General features: G+C 41.8%; 1 protein-coding gene across 2 annotated transcripts in view; it reads left to right on the top strand.

Moving 5' to 3' along the window:
* Positions 1-8,965: 8,965 nt before the first annotated feature.
* SYTL5 (synaptotagmin like 5) overlaps positions 8,966-24,199 on the top strand; it is a 64,076-nt gene continuing 48,842 nt past the window's right edge. For both annotated transcript variants that reach the window (XM_072852466.1, XM_072852458.1), the window contains exon 1: positions 8,966-9,446. In XM_072852466.1, coding sequence (XP_072708567.1) covers positions 9,328-9,446 — 119 coding nt within the window. In that variant the 5' untranslated portion in view covers positions 8,966-9,327. The remainder of the gene's footprint in view (positions 9,447-24,199) is intronic.

The raw sequence follows: 24,199 nt of genomic DNA, 5'->3' as shown, positions 1-24,199 counted from the left end.
CCACCCTGTTGTGTCATTCTTCCCGCTCCTTGCCTCCTGCTTGTAAGTATATTAGCTAAAGCAGTGTAATATAGAGAAGATTATTAGACAATTGTTTATTCCAAAGCATCACCTAAGGGGTTAAATTATCTCATTTCATTGTGCTGTAGGATCTCTGGGGAGTGTGGGCTTGTGTTCACAAGCGAACGCCGTCTGGTGTACTCTCTACCTCTGGTCTGTTCCGCACTTGTTCCCCTGCCTGCATGCACGCTGCCTTTCCCCTGGCTAGCGTGCTTGAAAAACAACACAAGGTTGTTGGGGTAGCAGCCGAGCGGTGTACTCCTTAGGGAGCTTTCACTGGGCTGTGGTGTTCCCTGTTGCATGTGGTATGTAACCTGACCGTTTGGGCAGCTGTGTGAGCCTAAAATTCTATAGCAAGGAAACAGAAAACATCACTTTCATTTTTTAAAAAATGCTTTTTCATGTTACTTGAAGATTTTTATAAGGGCTGAAAAACAAGCAGAGGGAGACCTGTAGTAGGAGCATGGTTTAATGAACGCTCAGACTGGCAGTGCTGAGCTTAGTCTGAGCTCTCTTATTTGTATAATCAGGCATGTTAATTTACTGCTTTCTTACACAGTGTCCTGGTTTTAGCTGGGATAGAGTTAATTTTCTTCCTAGTAGCTAATATAGTGCTGTGTTTTGGATTTAGCATGAGAATAATGTTGATAACACACTGATGTTTGAGTTGTTGCTAAGCAGTGCTTACACTGGTCAAGGACTTTTCAGCTTCCCCTGCTCTGCCAGGGGCACAAGAGGCTGGGAGGGGGCACAGCCAGGACAGCTGACCCCAACTGGCCAAAGGGCTATTCCATACCATATGGTGTCATGCTCGGTATAGAAACTGGGGGAATTGGCCGGGGGGCAGCGATTGCTGCTCGGGGACGGGCTGGGCGTTGGTCAGTGGGTGGTGAGCGGTTGCATCACTTGGGTTTTTTTGCTGGGTTTTGTTCCTCTCTCTGTCTCTCATTGTTTTCCTTTTCATTGCGATTTTTTTTTTTTTCAATTATTAAATTGTTCTTATCTCAACCCACGAGTTTTCTTACTTTTGCCCTTTTGATTCTCTCCCCCATCCTACTGGGGTGGGGAGGGTGAGCGAGCGGCTGTGTGGTGCTTAGATGCCAACTGAAGCTAAACCACAACACACAGTAAGGTGGAATACTTCATAATGAGCTTTAACCTTATTGCTTTAGTCTTTAAACACTTATGATTTTGGTTTTGAAATGTTATTACCCTAGTGCTAGACACTAGACATAGCTTAAAGGCATTGATTGTGGTTGGAGAGAGATCTGCTGTCCTGTAGGTATATGACAGCTTTGCCAAGACATTACCAGAAAGCTGGAATTGTGCCTGACCTAAAAAATGAACTGCTTCTGAATCCATCGGTTTTGTTTGATTAATGAATCTGAGTTTTTCTGATTACTATGTAGTCAAACACGCTTTATACTACATAACTTACAGAGAGGTAGACTTAAACAATCAGTTTCAGCTTTTCTCTCAGCTTGTATTCGTTCCACTGCACCGATACAAATTTGTATGCTGGTATTCTGTGCTTTTAATGTCTCTTCGAACTCATACGTAACCCTTTCTTTAATGCAATATATGACTTGCCGGTTCATAAATCTTCCAGCTCTTATATCTAAAGATCTTTGAAGTTTGCTCTTAGTCAAAGTATCTGCTTACTATTTGCATTGTAATACTGACTAGAGCTCTCACTCGGTCTAATCCATGTGCCATTAACCGAGATTGCATACAACAAATTTGGTTTGGTTTTGTTTTCTTGCCACTTCATTTCAGTGTCTTGAGTTGCTCTTCCTTATCTTGCAAATTTATTGATTTTGTGCAACAAGCATTTCCTGGTGCTTCAGTACCTGCTGGCACTTAGTTTGCTTACCTGGGTGTGGGCACTCTGCAAATACATCATTGAGAAGTGAAGCTGGTTTTTCTTGCCCCTGTATATGGCATTCTGCAAGCAGTATGCTTAAGTTAAAACAGGAGGAGAGACAAGTTGGCCATTACACTCTCAACATGGTAAGCTTTACATTTATTAAAGACATACTTTTTATGTCTTTCTGCCATTTTATTACACTTAATGTTAGCAGTCCTTCCCTTCTTTCCCCTGTCATAGGCTTGCATACAGCTGTGGGCCTCAGAAAAGATAAAAGATAATTGTGGACATGGACCATGTTTTGTGGCTACCTAGTGGTGCCATCTTAGTTTTGAATTTTATTTCAGACCCCCATGTGAATGAACTCAGGATACAAAGGATTTGTGTGTCTTAAGCGGCGCGTGTACGAAACATGCCTCTCTTCATTTGAGTGTCAAAGCTGGGTGCGTTGGATCCAGGTTCAGCACGCTGTGATACATAGCGCCAGCACCGAGGTGGGAACTGTGGCCTCCTGAAGCACACATAAGAGGCAGCAGTGCCATCAATTCTGCTCCTGCTGAGTTTCCAACTTGGCTGTTGTGCGTCGTGCAGCTTTGGTTCGGGCAGTGGTTGGTGCCTTTTCAAGAGACGATACATCCCAGCTTCTCGTGTGGCGGAAGTCAATTACAGTCCACCATGCTGTGCTGCATTCAGCTACTGTTGGCAGGAATTTCTTTACCAGTACAGGAATACTGTTTGTGCTTGTCCCAGATACACCGGTGCTAGTAAATATTGTAGTGCAGAGCACATTTCTCTGCTGGCAAAGAATTTCCTACCAGCAGTAGGTGAAGGCTCTGTCACTCAAGCAACGTGAGCGGATGCCATAGTTCCCATACCACTGCAGTCAGTGCACGTGGAAAACGCTGCCTCTGTTGCTGAGTCACTAAATTGTTCCACATACTGGCTTCTGGCTAAGTAAACATAATGGCTTGGCGGTGGGAGTAATTTCTTGCATCAAGCAATTTGATAACAGTGCCACTGAAGAAAAGAGGATAATTCCACTTCCTTCATCTCGCTTCCTTTCAGCTCTGCCTCTGTCTCTGGGGAGCAGGGTGCTTCTCCTCTGTCCCGAGGAGATGGGAAAGAGCTGAGGGGAAAGTGTTTTGGAGTGCAGCTGAAGCGGTTGGTTTGCTGGGTTCGGGAGGACATACGTGGCAGTGACAGTAGCGGTCACTGCACCAGTGGTAACTACAAATGTAGCTGAGTGCAGTGGGTTCCCTGTACTTCTTGTAGCTCTTAACTAACATCCCTCATGAAGATTCAGTTTTGGGAGTGCTGTATTTCTAATTGTCACAAGCAGCTGTGCTAGCAGTTAGCAAAAATAAATGGCTCCCTCCCCCCCCTTTTTTTTTTTTAAACAAGCCTTAACTAATTCTTTTGTCTTGGGAGGGTGAGCAAATGCTCTCTGGGTAGACATGGTACCTATGTACCATGGATGCAAGTATACTGCAGGATAAACTGCACCTTATTATTCAGTTGTGTCTGATTTTTCTGTCATGTGCTAATAAGAGTCTGTTATTTCTAATGTATCTTCCCTCAACAATAGCTTCAGAGAGGAAGACTCCATTCTGGAAATCCCTTTCCACAGGAATAAGAGAAGTGGGAAAAGCACGTGGGTAGTCCCTATGAGCAGTTCTTCTACCCATTTCCATGAAGCAAGGGAAAACCACCACATACTCGAGAGGCTCACTTACATACTGTCTTGCGATTGTGTCACTTCATTCATTCCTCCTCCATTACTACTTCCTTTGCAAGTCCAATATTAGATCATTGCTCTACTCTGACTTAAGAAATTAATGCTCTGTCTACATATTGAATGTAGATTAGCACTAAGCCCATCCTTTTAGGGGGCTTTGTATTTTTTCTGTGTGTCCTAATTTGCATTTTAGCACTCCTCAAATGCTCTGTTGTGTGAAATCTTCACTTAGTTTAGGATGAAAACAACTACATTTCCGAACCAGCCACAGGGCTGCTTAATAAAACATCAAAAGTCTGTTAAAAGGAGCATTGTCACTTTCTAAAAGCTGGCTGGCTGGTTTTGTTTTTCAACCCTAGGTTGGTTCATAATTCAGCTTTTGTCAGCTAATTTATTCTGGACTATTTAGAGAGAGAACAAAAAGTAGCGCAGGAAAGGAGAAGAGCAAATTTTCCTGTTAAATCTTAATGTGAAATACAGGCTTGGTCTCTAATCATGTGTTGTCTAAAGCAGGGAAGTCTTAAGTGGTGATTTGTTAAAAACAGTATCTCGTTACTTATTAGTCTCCTTTTCTGTAGAGCCAAGTGTTCCTGCTGGTTTTGCTATCACCATTCTCTTTGTTTAACAACTACGTGTGTAACAGAAATGCCCACCACTTACCGCAAAAGGTACGGGAGCTAAACCAGATGGTCTCCTGCTGTGAGGCAGGTGATATTTTGGTACCTCTTGTACCAGCACGTGGCAGAATGAAGGCAGTGTTATCAGAGTTTCAACAAAGAATTTGTCTAATCAGGCTGGAGTGAAGTAGGACGCAGGGCCAAGGGATTTTTTGGCTAGATCTGCTTCATGTAGGGTAGAGGTACCTGCACTATCTTCAGTCCTAAAAGATAGCCTTGCAAGAGTAACATTATCTAAGAACTGGGAAAACTTGGTTTATGCAAAGTTAACCGCTGCTAGTACTTCAGCTGACTTGGGGTAGAGCGTATCACCTAGGCAAAGGTCATGAGTGTAATGTGTTTAGAAGGAATCCTGTCAGAACAAATAGGAACTTCTCTTGAGATACTTGCTTCAGCAGCTAGGCAGTGTCTGGTTAGGAAATCTGTTATTTTTGAGTAGCAATTTCACAGTGCAGGAGAAAATCTGGAAGGTGAGGTGGGTCTGAATCTTCATGTCAATTAGCTGGTTGGTACACGTATGTGGGATAGCTGGCGGACAGAAAAACTGGGCTTGAAATTTCAGCATCAGATATGTTACTGCAGCCCTGAACACAAAAGCTGTATTGCCAACGTGCTCGATGCTGTGCTGGAGACTGTGTTCCCCCACCAAAGCAATAAGGGAAATTTGAGGATGCTGGTTTTTAAGACTGTCATTGGTGGGTTTTATGTCTTGCTTCTGTCTTACTCATACTGAGTGTGAGATCATTAAACAGGCTGCCATCCCAGCTCTTTAGGAGAGTATTTTTACTAATTCACAAGATATTTTAACCTACATAGAGTTGGTTGAACACATAAGCAGGTAAAATTGTATTTTCTGACAGTTGCCAAATCCCACTCTTACATGATAAAGGCAGTTAAAACCCACAAGATTTTTGTCATAAATGGGACTGAAGGATCTATTCCCAGGTGTGTTCAGTAAAAAATAGAAAGAAAGCAACAAAACCCATTGTGAACAGAATGAAACTTCAGTTGATTATAGTCTTTCTATAAGAACAGATTTTACTACAAACATCTTTCTGTTAATGTGGGTAACATCAATGTAATTTGGCTCTATCTGTCTATTTGCTAAACATTGTAATACTCCGCATTACTCTCTGTACTGCAAACTCTAACATAGTTTCTTTACAAACAAGACTGTAATAATTTCTATTCAAGATTCACATAGTTCACCTAAAAGGTCAGCTGTCAGCATGAGATACCAGAATTTTGTTGACTAGACCACTGTCCAGTGAGTCTGCTCCAGTGTTTCCAAGCCAGTCTCATCTGACACGGAAGGCAGCGGTAACTCGGCGATCAGTTGCAATGTCAGGTTGTGCCTGCGGGCAGTAAGAAGAATTCTTCCGTTCTCTCCATTCTCTCCTTTGTTAACCTCTTCTTGCGTGCTTCCACTCTCCATGCCTTCAAACCTCTTACCACCACCTCTGGTGCTGGCCCCTAAATCCAACCTCTCCCCACCTGTTCCTGAGCATAGCCAGGGGTTGCTGCGACTGCCTGTTGAGCTGCGGCTCAGAAGGATCTCCGTTCATGTGGGATTTAGATCCTACCTGCTTTCTACCTGCAAGTGTTGCCTCAGCTGCCAGTGGTGCATGTTCTGTGGTTTAGGATTTCCTCACTGGTGAAAGCTGTAAGAAACTTAATGGAATGAGAATTAATGGAATTACATCTGGCACAGGAGAGCGTAGCACTCTCTTAAAACTTAAGCCCATCTAATCTGACAGTTTGTGATCTCATCGCCCTTACCAGTGCTTAGTTCTGCCCTGGAGTCTATATATTTGACCCTATGCTCCAGCTGGCAAGTGAAGTAACTGGATTCCCAATTATGGCATGTCACCTTAGGAATCTTGGATTTCCTATGTGCCTCCCTGTATTGAGAGAAAAATCTTCCAGGACATTCAAGGATAGGCGATACGCTTAGCCAAAGGGAATTTTTGTGGCTTTCGGATACTCTGATAGGAGTACTAACTTCTTTAGAGTTAAAAGCTAGAAAATATGGCCAGATGTCAAGTTAATCTTCTGAAGTGTTTTTTCTCTTCCCTGAATTCTCAATATCAGAATACATCTTACAAAGTACAGTGTTCTTGTCAGCCTGTGCGTCTGTCGTACCACTGCACTTTTTCTGCAAGAACCCCAGTTACCTGTAGTGCATCATCGAGACAATAGTGGTGCTATCAGAAACCATTTTTAACACTTTTGTTGTCCTAAATTTCTAATTGTATTGCTCATTCTTTCTCCTTAACCTCTTGGTTTTCCATTTTTTGATAAAACTTGGCACTTTTTTTCTCAGGTAAAAAAATAAATGCGTGTCAGAATAATGCTGTGTGTCACCTATGTTACCCCTGCAAGGAAAACTTGCGAACAGAAATTTGGAGCACCTTGACCAGCCAAGCCACTTGCCTTATTCTCTGACTGCTGAACTTGGCTGTCTGAGTTTTATGCCAGTGCCCCATGCTCCCTTGCCCACTGACGTTAGGATCCAGTTGGGCTGAAAGTACTGTTTTCACCAGGTATTTTGCTAGACAGTTCAAGAAAGAAGCTAGCCTTCTTGATAGTAACAAAGTATAATTCACATGTTGGATTTCTTCCTTTTGCTTATAAGTAACTTAACCTTATGGTATTAATAGAAACACCATTTTCAAGAATTTAAGAATAAACATAAGGGTGCAGTGGTTTGGGTTTTTTTTTCCCCCTATTAAAATAAATGCAGAGAATCAAAGTAAACTTTTTCCATGTGTGTTTTTATTACTTGGCTTTTATATGTTTAAGATAGCAATCTAGCCCAAAGTAGTGGTCTGTGGTTTGTTTGTTTCCCACTTTTTCAGTAATAGTAAGCTCATAATTGGCAATCCTGACTTGTATTTCTGCCTTGCATTGACTTGTGTGCTTTCAGTTTGTGTATGATCTTTCTGTCCCATTTTCTTACCTGATGAGAGTGACACTGATAGTTGGATCTGTAGAGCAGAAACAGTAAAATTTATATTACTGTTTTCTTAGGAAACAAGGAAAAATAGATTAAAATACTTATATGCCAGTTGTGTATACTTTATGATTTTTTTAATTAATTTGAAAATTTTAAAGATTAATTGAAACAGGTTACAAAATATCAGAATAAATTCCCGTGCTGATGTAAGACTAATATGAGGAAAAATCTCCTTTGAACTTAAATTGTGACATTTGTATCCTTTACTAATAAATAGTCAGATAACTGGGGGAATGGGGTATTTCAAAATTCATATTCTGAAGTAGTTGGTGAAAAGCAACACAAGAATTTCATTTGATGCCATTGGCAACAGTATTTCCTTCTTCAGTGGTTGTTAGGAAGGGAAGCAGAAGGATATCTTGCCTTATACCCATAGTTGTCTTAGACTGTGAACACTACTCCTTCAATTCTCTGTGCTATTTATCTTTGTCAAAACCTTTCCAATCTGTTGAAAGCTAGGAAAGCAAGGGCTGCTCTAAAAAAAAATTAAATTTCTTAAAAGCTGCTCTAGTTCTTCCAGAATGCATAACATAAAATAAATCTGCATGACCTTACAGCATATGTGCACCTATGTATGCACACATATGTATTTGCACTTATGTATGATGATGTGGATGGGTTTTTTTGTGTATAAATGGGTTTACGTTTGTATACTGTATATAATGAGTGTATGCTTCGAAGTACAATGTGCATCTGTTCACATAGCTTAATTTTTTTAAGGAAAGGTGTCTTGGAGGTCATGCCTTGTTTCGATGTGAAACCCTGTCTTTACTTATGAGACTGTGAGGGCTGGATGTTCCAACCGGTTAACTAGAAGTTTTAGATATTTTCCAAGTAGCCTCCTGGTGACTCTTTCCAAATAGGATCAAGTTCAGAGCTCCAGTATGGACTAAGGTGTCTTTTCTGGTTTTGTTTGGAAGATGTTTTCTGTTTAGAAATGACCAAAAAAAAAAAAAGTGAAATTTGTCTTACTTCTGGGTGGCTACATGTTAATAAGTTACTCTAAGTTCTCGCTGTATTTACTGGAAGGGAATGGGCATTTCTAGAACATACCATCCTAAATTAAATGTCTGCAGGAAGTGGATAAATCACTGCTTGAAAGTTCCTATCTATTTCTCCAAATTGACTGTGAAGCAAGTGTAATGGAAGACTTGCTGAGATGCAGGTGTATACTTGTTTTGAAGAGAGTCTTTACCTTTATGCTGTCCTCTGAAGCCCTTCCACTTGTTAATTTTTACTTTTCCCTTAAAGTAATCTCAGGGAAATGAGTAGAATCATTTCTCCCTGCCCACCCCCATGCTTATTACTGTTAGGATGGAAGTATTACAAGGTGAATATAGTAATTTGCAGTATTGCAGTAGGAAGATAATTGCAGAGCCCTCGTGGGAGCATAATAATCAAACATTACCGAGTAAATAAACAACAACATAGAAAAGATGACGTATAAGTAGCCCCTGAGATAACCTGATAGTCTGCAAGCCATTCTTTGGTGGCTTTCAAACCATTACTAGATTAAGCCTTTCTGAAATCAGACCATGATGGTAATGTCAAAATCACCTACACTTGTTTGTTTTGACTTTCAGGTAGTTTGAAATAAATATACCCAGCTATTTGTGTCTCCAAACTACAATTATGCCAGGAAGTTGATTCAGCAGTGGCTTGTGAATGCAGTCTGAAGGCCTGTGCTGTGCCGGTGCGTGTCAGCCAGGACACAAGGACATTCAGTAACCAGGAAAATGACTGGCTTTCTTAAAGGCTTCTTCCTTGTTTCTTCTTCATTTCTTGTGTAGTCGGAAGGCAAAGCAATACAATCTTGACACCTGGTTAACTTAAAGAAGCATTTTTCAAAATACCTCTTGATTGTGTGGATCTTGTAACTCTGACACAAACGTGCCTTTGGACTTGTGCAAATAAATCATTGGAAGAATTGATTGGAGAAAGCAGGCATTGAAAGAGTGGCTGTTGAAGAACCATGACGAAGCACTTGGAGATCATCAATTTGTCATTTTTGTTGGAACACGAAAGGGAAACAATATTGGGAGTATTGAAGAGAGATGAGTATCTGAAAAAAGTTGAAGACAAAAGGATAAGGTAACCCTTTTTATTATTGTTCTTAAAAATATGGTCCGTAGTATAGATATTTTTGTGGTACCCAGTGAAGATTTTCTAGATGCCTCAGGAGAAGGATGAGTGTTGGGAGGTGGCACAGATAATTATAAGTCAAAGTAAAGTGTGTTAAAAATAAAATTGCTTGCTAGTGTGGCCCTCTGTAAACAAAAGGTTGTGTCCATTGCTTCAAGGTAAAAGAGTAAGAAAGATAACAAGTGCAAAAATAGGCAGCAGTGGTGTTTAAATTTCAGATTCTGTAGATTTTGCCCAGTTTGGCTGAATTTCCCCTCTGTGAATGGAAGGCTTTAGTAAGGCTCTTGAACTTTCTTCCTCTGAGAGGAGCTGTGTGCTTTGTGCCTTCAGAGCTGACTGTGGGAGGGGAAGTTTGGAAGGTGTCACAGGGAGAGAAAGTCCATACAACATGCGGAAAATGTGAGATAGTGACCTTTTTCTTTCTGTTGCAGTGCTTACAGAATAGGGAGGAGGAGGGACACTTCATTTTTTCAAATGACTTACATTTACTAATAAATAAATAAAACTGAAAATCTCAGGTATGGATCTCAGAAGTCGCTGATGCGAGTAGAGACTCAGGGTATTGAGAGTCCGTGTGTTCTTTTCTGGGGAAAAAAGGTAAAAATCAAAGTTCAGAGGACAATGTGTGGAGGCAGGCTGAGTGTCAGCTATTTTAGGTGACTCGAATTCAGTTAGTTCAACTAAGTATGGGTTCTGCAAAGGTTCATACGCTTTTCTAGTATGTTGTTGCTGCTTCCTCTTGTTTCTCCCTGCTGCCCTTTTAAACTTCTATACAGTGCTGATTTTGAGAAACAGCCTTAGCGTGGATGTATGCAGCACTTGGTGTTGGCAAGGCTGCCAAGTATAATGGATGACAAAGGGAAGATTTCCAGCCTTTGCTGGTTTCTGTCCATGTGTTCCAAGGCCAGGCTGCATTGTTCTTCCCTTTGATTTGCTAAAAAGCATTTTAAACATTGTGCACTGCAGAAATATACGTTCAGCACCTGCTGAGGCTTCTTTTGTATAAAACTATTATTTGGAAATCCATGCAGAGTTAGCCACTGGTTTTGGAAGCCTTTCTGCCTTGAGAGAACCGAGCCTAAGTGCAATGCCCCATTGGTGTGCAGCCCATTTAACTGGGGAAACATAGCAGCTCATGTAAATGGAGTGGGCTAAAACTGGTTGCTGCTTCTGCTGCAAGACTGGAAGGAAAGGTGTTTCTTTATGGTGGTGTGGGCAAATTAATCACTTCATCTCCTTCATGATTTGTCAGATGAAGAAGAAAACAGAACACAAGAAAACAGATGGAGCACTGTTTGTTCCAGGCATTGTGCTCTATTTTGTAATAGGATAAGCATTTCAAAGTAAGTATTTTAGTTTTCTAAGGTGGTGGCCTTGGAAATGTGTGACGTGCCAGTAGTCATCGATCAAAAGTGTCAGTATGAAGTGCAGCAGTGTATCAGATCATGAGCTTCCCAAACCCCCAGAAAGCTTTCTTTCCTGCTACTGTCGTTTCCCAATCTCAAGTGGAAAGTTGAAACTCCTGAGGCTTTGTGGGGGGTTTTTTGTTTGGTTGGTTTGGTTTGTTGTTGTTTTTTTTAATACAGTGTCTTAAAATGCCTAATTTTCTGCTTTTTTTGGCACTACTGGAAGTCACCCTGCCAAACCTACTGAGTTTGAGAACCCAAGGTACCTCTGGAGGATGTGGTTCAGGAAAGTGACAGGTGTATTGGCTTATCTGTGTTTTGGTACAAATGGAAAGAGCACCCTCAGACAAGGCTGCAAATGAAGTTAATCTGAAATATAATGCTAATTAGGATAACTAAAGATGCAATGGGATGCTTATGCATACTTCTGGCACCCGTATATGAACCAACTGGTTTCAGATTCAGAGTATATTTGGAGAATTGTCACTAGACCATACTGTGCCTGATAATGGTGGAACGTAGTCTATAAAAGACTTCCAAGATACACAAACTATGAAGAACTGGGTGGGTAACTGCTTCCTAGGAGACTTCATATTTTTTCTTTCTGAATACAGCTTGGCAAGCATATCTTTAATTGTGGCTCATAAGTATACTTCAGAGGAACATTTGTTGTCTTTGGAATTCCATTTGGTGCAATCTGTTACATATTTTATTGAAGTACTTTGCAGAAGAACAAGTCCCTTTGTATTTATTTTCAAGGCATTTTTTGTTCCGTCAAGATGCTTACTTGTACATTGTACTGAAGTATTTTTATTAGTCTGTCCCACTCTTTCTGGATCTATCTTGGTAATTGTTTTTTCTGTTCCTATTAGTCTTCAAAAGCCATTGTAACTTGAAAGGGTCTTTCTATTCAACATGAAAGCAATAGTAAGTGTAGGAGGATGTTCTAATAATGAAATTGTTAAAGAGTTATTTTCACTATCACTGCTCATACTTGTGTTCTAGAGTGCAGGTGGCTATTCTTGTATTTTTATTTGATGCACAAATATTTCACTTACATGCAAGAGAAACACAGAAGGCAGCAAGTACTCTTTCTGTGGTCTAGTTTTGATAATACAAATAAGCAACCTGCTTAATAAATATTAGGGTTATGTTCTTAACTTTAAGTGTGCATCTTCTATGACTGGAAATTTTCTTTGAATATTGATTTAAAGCTGTTAGTAGATTACTTGGGCAAATAACCTACAGCGTTCTAAACATTGCTCTACGATGCTTTTGATGTCGGTCGAATGACCATCATGATTGTTTTCAAATGCTAAGATTATCTGGGTGAAATCATTAAATTACATAGAGCTACTAAAAATAATGAACTTGACCATACTGAGGCTGAAAAAGTAGGGTGGTTTTTTTTAACATATGAGTTGCTGGGAGAAACTTGCATCCAGATAACGTCAGTCAAGATATTCTGAACTGAATGTTTTGGACTGAAACATGTATCTTTTTCCTTATTTCCCCATCCTTTTACTATTTTTAAATGGTTTTATTCTTTTAAGACTCTTTTTATGAAAACCCATATCACATTTAATGTGTAGCATCACAAGTCATGAAATCAATACTAAATTGAAAGAATGTATTTGCTGAAAGGGGGGTGTTCCATGTACTAGGGGTGTTTCATCTGTTCTTGGTTTGTTTCTGTTCCAACAGCAGCCCCACTGCATCCTCCCCAGATGTGGTGTTACACAGGGAACTGGGTCTGATGGTCACTGCATTTTGCATTTGGAGCTAGCCCTTCATCTCAATATTATTATGCTACCACAGAGCAAACACGCATGACACACTTACTGCTAATGTACATTGCTTTCTTACCTTGACTGTTTTCCTAGACAGCATTTAAAATACAAAGGTTCTTTTCATTCTTTACAAAGCAAAGCTGTGAATACCATGCTTTTAGAAGAGGAGATACCAGCGTAATAATTGCTGAACTGAGAAAACAGAGAAGGAACACGCCAATTTCTTCCAAGGATAAGGCTTTATTGGGTTATTACTTGAATCATTGCCTCAGCATTTAGGTTGCCAGAAGTTGTGAGAGAGTTGCACCAGCCCCAGATCTGTATTGACAAGGAAAGTTGGCATTCCTGTCTTTTCAGTTAATGAACATGGCATCTCCTTATCAGTCTGAAGATATCCACAGAAGCAATTTAGGGTATTAACTTCATTACAATGTAGGAGAAACTGTTAGCAGGGATACCACCATGTGGTAACTACAGGCAAGTACTTTAGAAAAAAACCCTAAGTTTGAGGAATGGGAATTGACTTATCTGCTGAGTATACAATTGGACTTGCTTATAAGCACAAAATGATTGCAAGATAGTATATAGTATGGTATATAGTCTGTGTTTTTGCAAAACTGACTATAAATATTTGGAGGAAAGAGTCCTTACGTTAAAGCATATTGCTCATCCATACATGTATGGGAAGTTAGGAGGTTGCTTGTCTGGCAGCTATCTCATTTGTCAGGTGAATTTAACACATTGTTGTTCTTTGAACCAGAGGCTCTTCCATCAAAAGTACTTACTATTGCCAGCACTCTAAAGGGTGGAGATGCCTGTTTTGCTCTCCAATGTTCTTTGAGAATGAAGATCCTCCATTGGTGAAAGAATTTCTGATGGTGATTAATTCTCATAATCTGGGTACAATTTGTTTTATCAAAGACTAGTAAGAAACCAACAAGCAATTTGAATTTGATTTTATTTTTTTATCTTAGTGACAGTTTTTAGTTGAGAGGATCAGGGAGTTACTCAGAAAAAGGTTAATCTGTGGAAGTTTGCATCATTATAGTATCCAATATAATTTCAGTTCCCATACCTGCTTTCCTTCTGTTCACTGTCCGTTCTGCCATTCATTACGCTGGTTCTCTTTTCCTTTGCAAATTCATTCTTTGCCTTTCCCTGTTTCCTTTCGTTGTCACCAATATACCTCCGTACTTGGATATTCTTAAGACAGTTTTTATCATACAGGTCTGATACATAAGCAAAATGTGAAAATCTGTGCTTATAAAATAAGAACCTAAAAGTACTTCAGGTACTCAAGTGGCTAGATTTTACAATGCAAGGAGGTCTCAATGGAAATTGGTAAAAGCCCATTCTTTTGTGAATTGTCAATAATATTTACTGTTACTTTCCACATATTGTGTCAGACAGTGGAGGGAATCTGGTTGAATTTGGAGGAGGTACTGGGAATCAGTCTGGGGAGGAAATTTCCTTTCTCCCTCAGCCTCCAGAAGTATGTTGATAACAGTTCCTGCACAGAAAAATTCTCTAGTATCCAAGTTAACAGCTGCACAGCTTCAGGAGGAGGATGTGTCAGCTCATCTGTGCAGGAAACAGAATTTTCCTAAGAACAGGTGCAAGACTGGAGCAATTTCATGTATTTAAACTTTTTTCCTGCTGAAGTCTTTAATTATAGTTGGTTGAGGACAGGTTTGGATTTTTTTTACTGTAATTTTTTATGACTCTCTGAACTCTGGAAATTTAGAATGGCAAAATAAAATTAAGAATACTTGGATTCTGCTGCTCTGCATCTTAAGACGAAAAAGGTTTTTGAAATGGGGAGAAGGAAGATGCAGGAGAAATTTGAAAATCAAACTGAGGAATCATGTATGCCGTTGCATTCAACAGTGGTTTTTCAAAAAAGGGAGAAGAGATGAGGTAGAAAAATTTTGCAAAATAAAAAGTTTTCCAAAATCCTACTGAAATTTAAAAAAAAAAAAAATCAGTTTGGTATTAAAAAAAAAAAGTTACCTGACTCAAAGCAAGTGGATCGTACTTACAGAGTTAGAGGAAATGATGGCATTCATTTAAGTGAATGGCTTGAGCAGTGAGTGTCTTGCCTCTTGGAGCGGTATAGCTATTCTACTTTTCTGTATTTGGGGAATAAAATTTCTCTAGGGTAAAGCATACTATTAAGAAAAAAATTGATCTGTTAAGGCTTCTCATTGCTTATTCCTCTTTGCAGGATTATAAGGGTCTGGAAATATACCACCTCTGGAGGCTGCATTTGTGAGGGAACGAGTGCCTTTGACTGCCTCGTGACTTTTAGCGTCAGTAGGGAAGAGTTAGGGCCTCTCTTGTGCCTCTTGCAGGCGTTGGGCAACTGTGCCAAGAGCTACAACTGCTTGCTGCTCCTTGGTTTGGGTTTTGTAGAGTTGCAACTTGCTGTTGCATTTTGCAGTCCTTGCTGCCTGCATTTTTTTTTCTCATCTTTTCAAGGCATCAGGTTTTCATATTTACTTGTTAGATGGACTTAATCTAGGATCTGAGTAATTTCTCAGATTTGGTGTTGGCTAAGTAATTTTTGTTTCGGTTTGGTTTTTTTCCTACTTTGATGTTTTATATGGGCCTTTTATGCCCCATTTGGAAAGGCTTGGATTAAGTCATTCAGTGTTACCTGGAATACTAATTACAACAGAACTCTTCTCCAATGCACTTAACATACTTTCTCAGACAATAGAGGGATCTCAATATAATTTCACAGTTAGAGGAATGGCTAAATATTCTACTATTCTTGGCAGTAACAAATTTCTTTTTCATAGCTGTCTTCTATCAAACAGCTGTTGTAATAGATGGTTTAGAAATAGATGTAATAGAAACTTCAGGTATGATAGGATTCTTTTTATCCAGCAGATAATTAAATTGGCTTCTGCTGAGTTTATTTTCTCTTTCATATTACTAGGAGAAGATTGATAAAGATTAATTATTTTTTAATATTTGAGATTAAAAATCTCTAACTACATGGTTGATTAGATTCCTTTAAAATTAAGGACAGCCCAAATGTTAGAATAGCAAAAGGAAATTTGGTGTTTATAATACAGCTGATTTCTGTCTGGGGGGGTAAAGAGTAGCGGTAAGTCAGTCCAGCTACATGCTGCACTTGTAATCCCTTTTCAATATTGTGTAACTAGTGCAGCTAGGCTGGGGTTGTTTAGAGGCTGTTATGATGATGGATTTTTTCAGATGGCTTGCCCACCTCCTACTACTATTCCTGGCCCTTGAGACATTTCATTCTTTATTTTCTTAAGATCTGAACATATTTGTTACAGTCAATCAGTAGTTCAATTCAACAAATAGTATAGAGAATCCCAAAAGAAAGTTCATATCCAGTATATCTGTCCAAACATTGTTTGCTTGCTTTTTAAATTTTTCTATTTTATTTGTTTGATTAAGTGAGCAGAGAAGCTGTGTCTTGATTTATTTTATCTCAGTTCCCTGAAAGTCATCAAAGGCAGCTCTGTATTAAAAAACAAGAAAACAAACACTTTTCAGAATTCATGCTGTTGGCAGATCAACTATCATCTGGTAAGAATTCAAGATTTTGTATCGCATAAGCAGTGGAAAATACTGTTGCAGTCACCACTACTGGATAGTAGGAATAATGCCTTTCTAATATCAAAAGAATATTGATAAGTTTTTCAATATGTTCAATTTTCAATATGTTGATCTTTAAGCAAGCTTTTGTTTAAAAATACACTGTTTATTGGTTGGGGCTGATAGGGATTTCCTTATTTTAAATTTGAACTATTTAAAACAGACTTTGTGCCCAATTATGCTTCTAATTAAGTACAAAAGGGCCTGAAAGTTGCAGGGGGGAGGCAGAAAGCTGGAATGGAAGGAGTTCAGTGAAGGTTTTGTTTCGACATTAGACACCTGGATGCACTCTATAGGACACACTGATAATTACCAAAAAGATGGCATTGTACTGCCTGTGGAGTTCCTGAAATGCAGTGGGTCACTGTTGATTTTTTTTTTTTTTTAAGTAAAAATGAATCACTGGAAATAAATCTGGTATGAAAAATGAGCCTTTGCTAGTGCATAGGATTTTAACCCTTTGAGATTTCAGGATTAACAATATTAATCTTCTGAGTTACCCTGACACTTGGGCAAGGTTCAGGTTGTTGTTTTGCATGCAGATGTTCAAGTCCCAAAATAAACTGGAACTGAATTGTATGTGCCCCTTTAGTTCTATGGTATGTGATTGACCAAATCTTTTCAAAACTGAATAAAAAGTGAAAATATAATTGTCTCTCAAAGACTACCTCTATTGAACATTGGCTGGCAGTTCTATTGTCTAAAAACTCACAGTTTCAACAGGAGACCATGAAAAAGGTGAAGTAGAGAGAGAATGACAATGATCAAGCAAAGAAGCGGTGGTCCAGGTTGGCAAGCAAATCAGGTGGGGTGGGGTGAACAGGAGAAATGTTGTAATCAAGAAAATGGGGTAGAAGGGGGCCCATGCCAAGCATATCCACATAAATTTGCCAACAAGGAAGAACAGGTCAGAGATGTGAAGGTTGGGACAGCCTTGCTGCAGTCACCGTGAGTGGAGTTCAAGATTTGGAGTGGAGGGAAGAACGCAAAAAGGATCAGAACTCTGGACTTCAGGAGAGCAGATTTTGGGTTGTTCAGGGACTTGCTGGGAAGAGTCTCTTGGGAGACGGTACTGGGGAGAAGAGGGGTCCAAGAGAGCTGGCTGGGGTGGATTTTTTTTTCTTGGTTCAGGTTTGGTTTTTTGCGGGGGGGAGGGAGGGAGATGGATGTTGTTTGTTTTGAAGGATCACCTCTTCCAAACTCAGGAACGGTTCATCATGACAAGCAGGAAAGCAAGTAAAGGTGGCAGGAGGCCTGCATGGATGAACAAGGAGCTCCTGGCAGAACATAGACATAAAAAGGAAACATACAGGAGGTGCAAACAGGGACTAGTGACCTGGGAGTCTAAGCATGCAAGTATAGGATTAGGAAAGCTGAAATCCCACGTGAAGTTAAATCTGGCAAGGGAAGCGGAGAGCAACAAGAAACATTTTACAAGTACGCCAGCAGCAAAAGGAAGGCTAGGACAAGTGTGGGCCTGCTGCTGAATGGAACAGAGGACCCTAGTGACAAAACATGTAGAAAAGGCCGAGGTGCATAATGCCTTCTTCACCTCAATCTTTACTGGTAAGACAGGTCTTCAGGAATCCCAGCCCCCTGAGGTCATTGGGAAAGTCCAGGGCAAGGTAAATTTGCCCTCAGTGGAGGAGAATCAGGTTAGGGAATATTTAAACAAACTGGACTGGTCCATGAGCCATGATGGGATGTACCTATGAGTGCTGAGGGAATTGGCCAATGTCATTGCAAGGCTACTCTCGATAATCTTTGAATGATCATGGTGATTGATCATGGTGATTGAGTCTGAGGACTGGAGGAAAGCAAATGTCATTCCTATCTTCAAAAAGGGCAAGAACAAAAACCCAGGGAACTACAGGCTGGTCAGCCTCACCTCAATCCCTGGGAAAGTGATGGAGCAACTAATCCTGGAAATGACTTCCAGGCACATGAAGGACAAGGAGGGTCCACAGGAATAGTCAGCATGGCTTCACCCAGGAGAAGTCATGCTTGACCAACCTGATAACCTGCGATGAAATGACTGGCTTGGTAGATGAGGGGAGAGCAGTGAATGTTGTTTATTTGACTTTAGCAAGGCTTTTGACACCACCAGTTTGTCAATGAGGGTATTATCAGATGAAGTAGACTATGTAAATAGGCAGTGAGGCAGACTGAACTGGGTGAGCTTCTGGGCCGAGAGCGTTATGATCAGTGATAAAGTCTAGCTGGAGGACAGCCAGCAGCAGTGACCCTAGGGGTCAATACTGGGGCCAATACTGTTTATGATCTTCATTAATGACTTGGATGATGGGACAGAGTGCATTCTCAGCAAGTTCGCAGATGATACAAAACTGGGAGGAGTGGTTGGTAGACCACATGAGTGTGCTGACATTTGGAGAGACCTTGGCAGGCTGGAGAAAAGAACTGACAGGAATCTCATGGAGTTCAACAAAGGGAAACATCAAGTCCTGCAGCTGGGGAGGAATAACCCTATGTACCAGCACAGGCTTGGCACTGACTGCCTGGAAAGCAGCTTGACAGAAGAGGCTGTGGGGGTCCTGGTGGACACCAAGTTGACTATGAGCCTGCAATGTGCCCTTGTGGGCACAATAGCATCCTGGGCTGCCTTATGCAGAATGCCACCAGCAGGTCAAGAGAGGTGATCCATCCCCTCTGTTCAGCCCTGGTGAGACACATCTGGAATCCTGGTTCCAGTTCTGGGCTCTCCATTATAGGAGAGACATGGACAGCCTCACCTTGATCCCTGGGAAGGTGATGGAGCAGCTAATCCTGGACACCATTTCTAGGCACATTAAGGACAAGAAAATCATTGAGAGTAGTCAGCGTGGCTTCACCAAGGGGAAGTCATGCTTGACCAACTTGATAAACTTCTATGATGAAATGACTGGCCTGGTAGACGACGGGAGGGCAGTGAGTATTGTCTGCTTAGACTTCAGGGAAGTCTCCCATAAGATCCTCATAGATAAGCTGTGGCTGGGCTCCTTAGTATGAGAGAGACATGGGTATACTGGAGAAAGTCCAGTGAAAGGCTATGAAGATGACTAAGGCACTGGAGCATCTCTCATATGGGGAAAAGCTGAGAGAGCTGGGACTGTTTAGCCTAGAGAAGAGAAGGCTTAGGGGGATCTTAGTAATATATATAAATACCTGAAGGGAGGGTGCAAAGAGGACAGAGCCAGGCTCTATTCAGTGGTGCCCAGTGACAGGACCAGAGACAACGTGTACAAACTGAAACACAGGACGTTCCATCTGAACATCAGGAAACACTTTTTCACTGTGAGGGTGACTGAGCACTGGCATAGGTTGCCCTGGGAGTTTGTGGAGTCTCCATCCTTGGAGATAATCAGAAGCTGTCTGGACATGGTCCTGGGCAATTGGCTCTTGGTGGCCCTGCTTGAGCAGGGGGTTTGGACCAGATGACCTCCAGAGGTCCCTTCCAACCTCAACCATTCTGTGATTCTGTGACATACTGGAGCAAGTACAGTGAAGGGAGACAAAGATGATTAAGGGATTGGAGCATCTTTCTTATCGGGAGAGACTGAGTGAGCTGGGACTGTTCAGCCTAGAGGAGGGAGGCTCAGGGGGATCTTATCAGTCTGTATAAATGCCTAACGGGCATTAGAGAAGATGGAGCCAGACTCTTCTGAGCGGTATCCAGTGAATGGACAAGAGTCAGTGGGCACAAACTGAAGTACAGGAAATTGCATCTGAACAGAAGAAAACATGTTTTTATTGTGAGAGTGTTTGAACACTGGATGAGCCTGCCCAGAGACGTTGTGGAATCTCCATCCTTGGAAACAGTTGAAACAATCTAGGGCAACCTGATATAGCTTACTGTGCTTTGAGCAGGAGGGTGGGACTAGATTGGTCTCGAGATCCCTTCCAACCCTTCCTCAACTATTCTGTGATTTCGTGTTGTGGACTTCAGCACTGGAGAGATGAAGCTTGTGCAGGGAAGGAGCTTGTGCTTCAAGCAGTTTGGCAAGTTCTAGTAGTTCTTTTCCTCTATGTATTTTAAAATAAGACTTTACTGAGTAGGGCCTTGTTGAATGCTGGTTTTAGAATGAAGCATGTAACAGCGGGTGCATTTAATTGTAGAAAAACTTCCAAAGCCTTAACAACATTTAGGACAGTACACTGTAAAAGCTGTCGTTGCGGATGCTCTTCATCCCTTAATGCTGTGACTTATCCTCAGAATTTTCTGTATTAATAACTTAAACACATTCTCATTTAGAACCAGCTATTTTGTTGAAAAGATACAGCTTTATGATGAGAAATAATATTTATCTGAGAAATTAAGTGAGCCCAGGTGTATTTATTGGGCTGCACTTCTCTGATTTTTGTGCCACAGAAATGTTTCCCCTCTCCTTTTTTGTGTCTCAGGGAATCTAGAAAGACCTGTAGCATTCAGTTGCTTATCTTGAACTCTTCTGCTTGCAATTTCTCCCTTCTGACTGGATAACCAATACTCTGTGTTCATAGGAATCTGGGCCAGCTAGCTGAAGACAATTTCTGTGCTCCAGCTAAAGTAAGAATGTCTCAGTGTCACCAGCTTCTACACTTTGCTGTGAGGGCTTTTTTTCTTAGCCCACAGTGTATGAGTTCTCTTAGGTTTCATTGTGAATGAGTGGAGGGAAGAGGAAAGCCTGTCCCTTGTGGTTGCAAAGAGAAGCTTGAACATACCCAAGAAACCAAATATTATTTTTTAATTTTGAGTATCATTTTAGTGTTGAATCAATCATATGACTCTGAAGGGAGAGGATTTTGAAGGGATTCAAAAATTCCAAGATTTTCAAATGCCTAAGTTGCCATTATTGTGGATTGGTGACCAGATGAAACTTGGGTAAGAGGCGGGTAAACAATGAGAGAACATTTTATGCGCAGTGTGTTTAAGGCTGATTTGCCCTCTTCTTCTCCAGAGACTAAGGTGTATCCTCAGTACTAGTAAGCTGGTTTTGCTGCTGAAGGAGACACAGAACAAACAAGCAGAGAGGAAGGGGGAAAGAGGCTGTGGTGGGTTGATCTTAGCTGGCTGCCTGACACCCACCCAGGTGGTGCAGGGGGATGGGGAATGAGAGTTGCAGTCAGTCCATAAGGCTTTTTCTCTGCCGATCCTTCCTCCTCACACTTTCCCCCTGTTCCAGCATAGGTCCTTTCCACGGGGGTATAGGTCCTTTCCACGGTTCCTTCAGGAACAGACTGCTCCTGTGTGGGTCCCCCATGGGATGCAGTTCTTGCCAGGAGCCTGCTCCAGCAGGAGCTCTCCACGGGCTGCAGCTTCCTTCAGGGCACGCTCACCTGCTCCAGCATGGGGTCCTCCATGGACTGCAGGGTGGATATCTGCTCCAGCATGGTCCTCCATGGGCTGCAGGGAGACAACCTGCTTCACCGTGATCTTCTTCACAGGCTGTAGGGGAATCTCTGCTCTGGCAGCTGGAGCACCTCCTCTTCCTCCTCCTTCACTGACTTGGTGTCTGCAGGGCTGCTTCACATTTTCCTCACTCCTCTCTCTCACAGCTGCTGTGCAGCATTTTCCCCCTTTCTTAAATATGTTATCACAGAAGTGCCACCAGTATTGCTGATGTGGTCAGCTTTAGGCAGTGCTGGGTCTGTTTTGGAGCCAGCTGGAAACAGCTCTGCCTGCAAAGGCACAGCCCCGATTTCATCTCACAGTGGCCACCCCTGAAGACCCCCAGCTGCCAAAACCTTGCCATGTAAACCCAGTACAGATGCAGAGAGAGTTTTGTGTGGGGAAGCTGAGTAAAGCTGAATCTGTTAGTGTTTGCTGGTTGTACTTAGTTGTAAACTATAGCTGTCACCTCTGTACCAGTAAGTTAGACCAAGTGTTTGAGCTGACCTGAGAAGCCAGTAGGAAGAGTGGAGTGGCTGAGATGCCGAAGAGGCCACATGGAAGCAAGGAGCAGTCCCAGGGCTCCGGTTGGATGGTGTGTCCTGGTCTGCTGTCAGCTCACAGGGGGAACGTACAACAGAAACTGGTGGGTGCAGTTGAATGTGGTGATCCAGGTGGCAGGTGCAAACTGGATCTGCCCTTCCTCTTCTTTTTCTTGGGTCCGCATTTTCCATGCTTGGAAGTCTCCTGACAGCAGTGTTCCCCATTGCAGCTCTGAGCGCTGTTTATTGGGGTAACCCAGCGCAGGCGCAAGTGGATGACTTCAGCAAGCTACAGGAAGACAAAAAGTAGATGAGAGGGACAGAATTGCCAAGTATTAGCCAGATTAAGAATTCCTGGTGAAGAAGGACACTCAGCTGTGACAGGGTGGGCTTTGGGGGTGAACCTGGAAGGTGCTGCAATACCTCTCAATGTGTGAAAGTACAATCCTATCTTAACAAATTTCCCTGAGATCAGTTGGTACTAAAAGTGGCTGTACTAAAATAAAAGGGCCATGTAGCACAGTACTTTGTCTCTGACAAATTCACTCTGTTGAGGGGAGACAGTAAATCATCAGTAATTTTGTGAATGTTGTCTGATATTTAGTGAAATGTAAGTGACCATAGCCTCAGTGGTAATTAGATATCTTCACAAGCACTGAAAGGTGTATGTTATTCAAGTGGATAGATGTGGTATCTCTTTTAAAAAGGTGTGGTCGAGAGCATTCTAGTAGCGGGGGGGAGGGGCGAGGTTTGCCTTTAGTTGTCAGTCCAGAAGAAGAAGATAAATTGACTTTTGCTGTTTGAAGGCAGGCTTGTTTAGGAGGTAGATCCAAGAAGGGGGTGGCAAAAGTGGTGGTCATCTGCCTTCCCTGTGCACAGTGGCAATATTGCAGTGCAGTTGGCAGTTGCTGTAGTGCAGGTCACCTGTCTGCATTTGGAGCTGGCTGATTGACAGAAGAAGAACATGGACCTGTAACTAAGTGTATCTCTGCAGGAGGGAGGTAGACGTAAGATGCAATCGATAAACTGCAAGAACAATTAGCAAAGTACCAAGAAAGCTCGTGAAGGCTGGACAGACTTTTGAAGGCTATGGCATGAGAGAAAGGCTGTTTGGATTGAATGTGGGAGAAGAACGGTCCAAAGCAGAATGAAGAAACCACTTCTGGATAGAGGCCAGTGGAGGAAAACGCTTGACAGGATTTGTAGTTGCTGTCTGGAGGGATTGGACATGCCCTTTTGCAAAAGCTGTCAGAGGTTGAGCATCTGCAGGCCAGGTGGCTGCAGAGCAGCTGTTGTTCATAGGATCCCAGTGGGAAGCAAAATGCTAGCCAACCTTTTAGCAAGGCAATGTATCCACAAATAACCTAATTCTATCAGAGCTTAGTCCCTGGTGGCCTAAGCAATGTTCCCGGCCTCCTTCACTGGGCTGCAACCTGTAATCTTTTATTGGTTTTATCTTCCCAAAGTGTTTTTCTTCCTGACACCTTTTTACTGATCTTTAGGTGAAGCCGGTAGCCAAGTTTTCAAAATCCCCCTTAAAGCATCTCTGTCTATGCAGAGATTGTGATTTCAGTGAGCTGGAGTGCTTCATGATAGAGGGACTCTGGAGGCTCTTGGCTGAGGGCAGTGCATGAAAGCATAGGGAAGGGTGAGGGAATGGGGACACAGCAACACCCAGACATGTAAAACTGAAAGAACTTAGCAGCTGCTGAGCTGGGGCCCTGGGGAGGAGGTATTCTGGGGTAGAGTGGAGTGCAGGAAGGGTTTGAAAGGATGGAGGAGCTTAAGATAGGAGGGATTGGGGGGGGGGGGGAGTCAGGAAAGAGCCTGGAGAGAGCAGGGGACCTGTAGGTTGTTTATGGAAAAGGTTGAGATGGATGAGAGGGTAAGAGGAGCCGGGGGGTTGAGTGGATGGAGCTTCAGCAGAGAAGTGTTGAGAGGACATAACAATTTTGCCACATACAGG

The sequence above is a fragment of the Ciconia boyciana genome, chromosome 1 (genome assembly GCF_034638445.1).
Source record: "Ciconia boyciana chromosome 1, ASM3463844v1, whole genome shotgun sequence".
Lineage (NCBI taxonomy): Eukaryota > Metazoa > Chordata > Aves > Ciconiiformes > Ciconiidae > Ciconia > Ciconia boyciana.
This window is presented reverse-complemented; position numbering and strand designations above follow the sequence as displayed.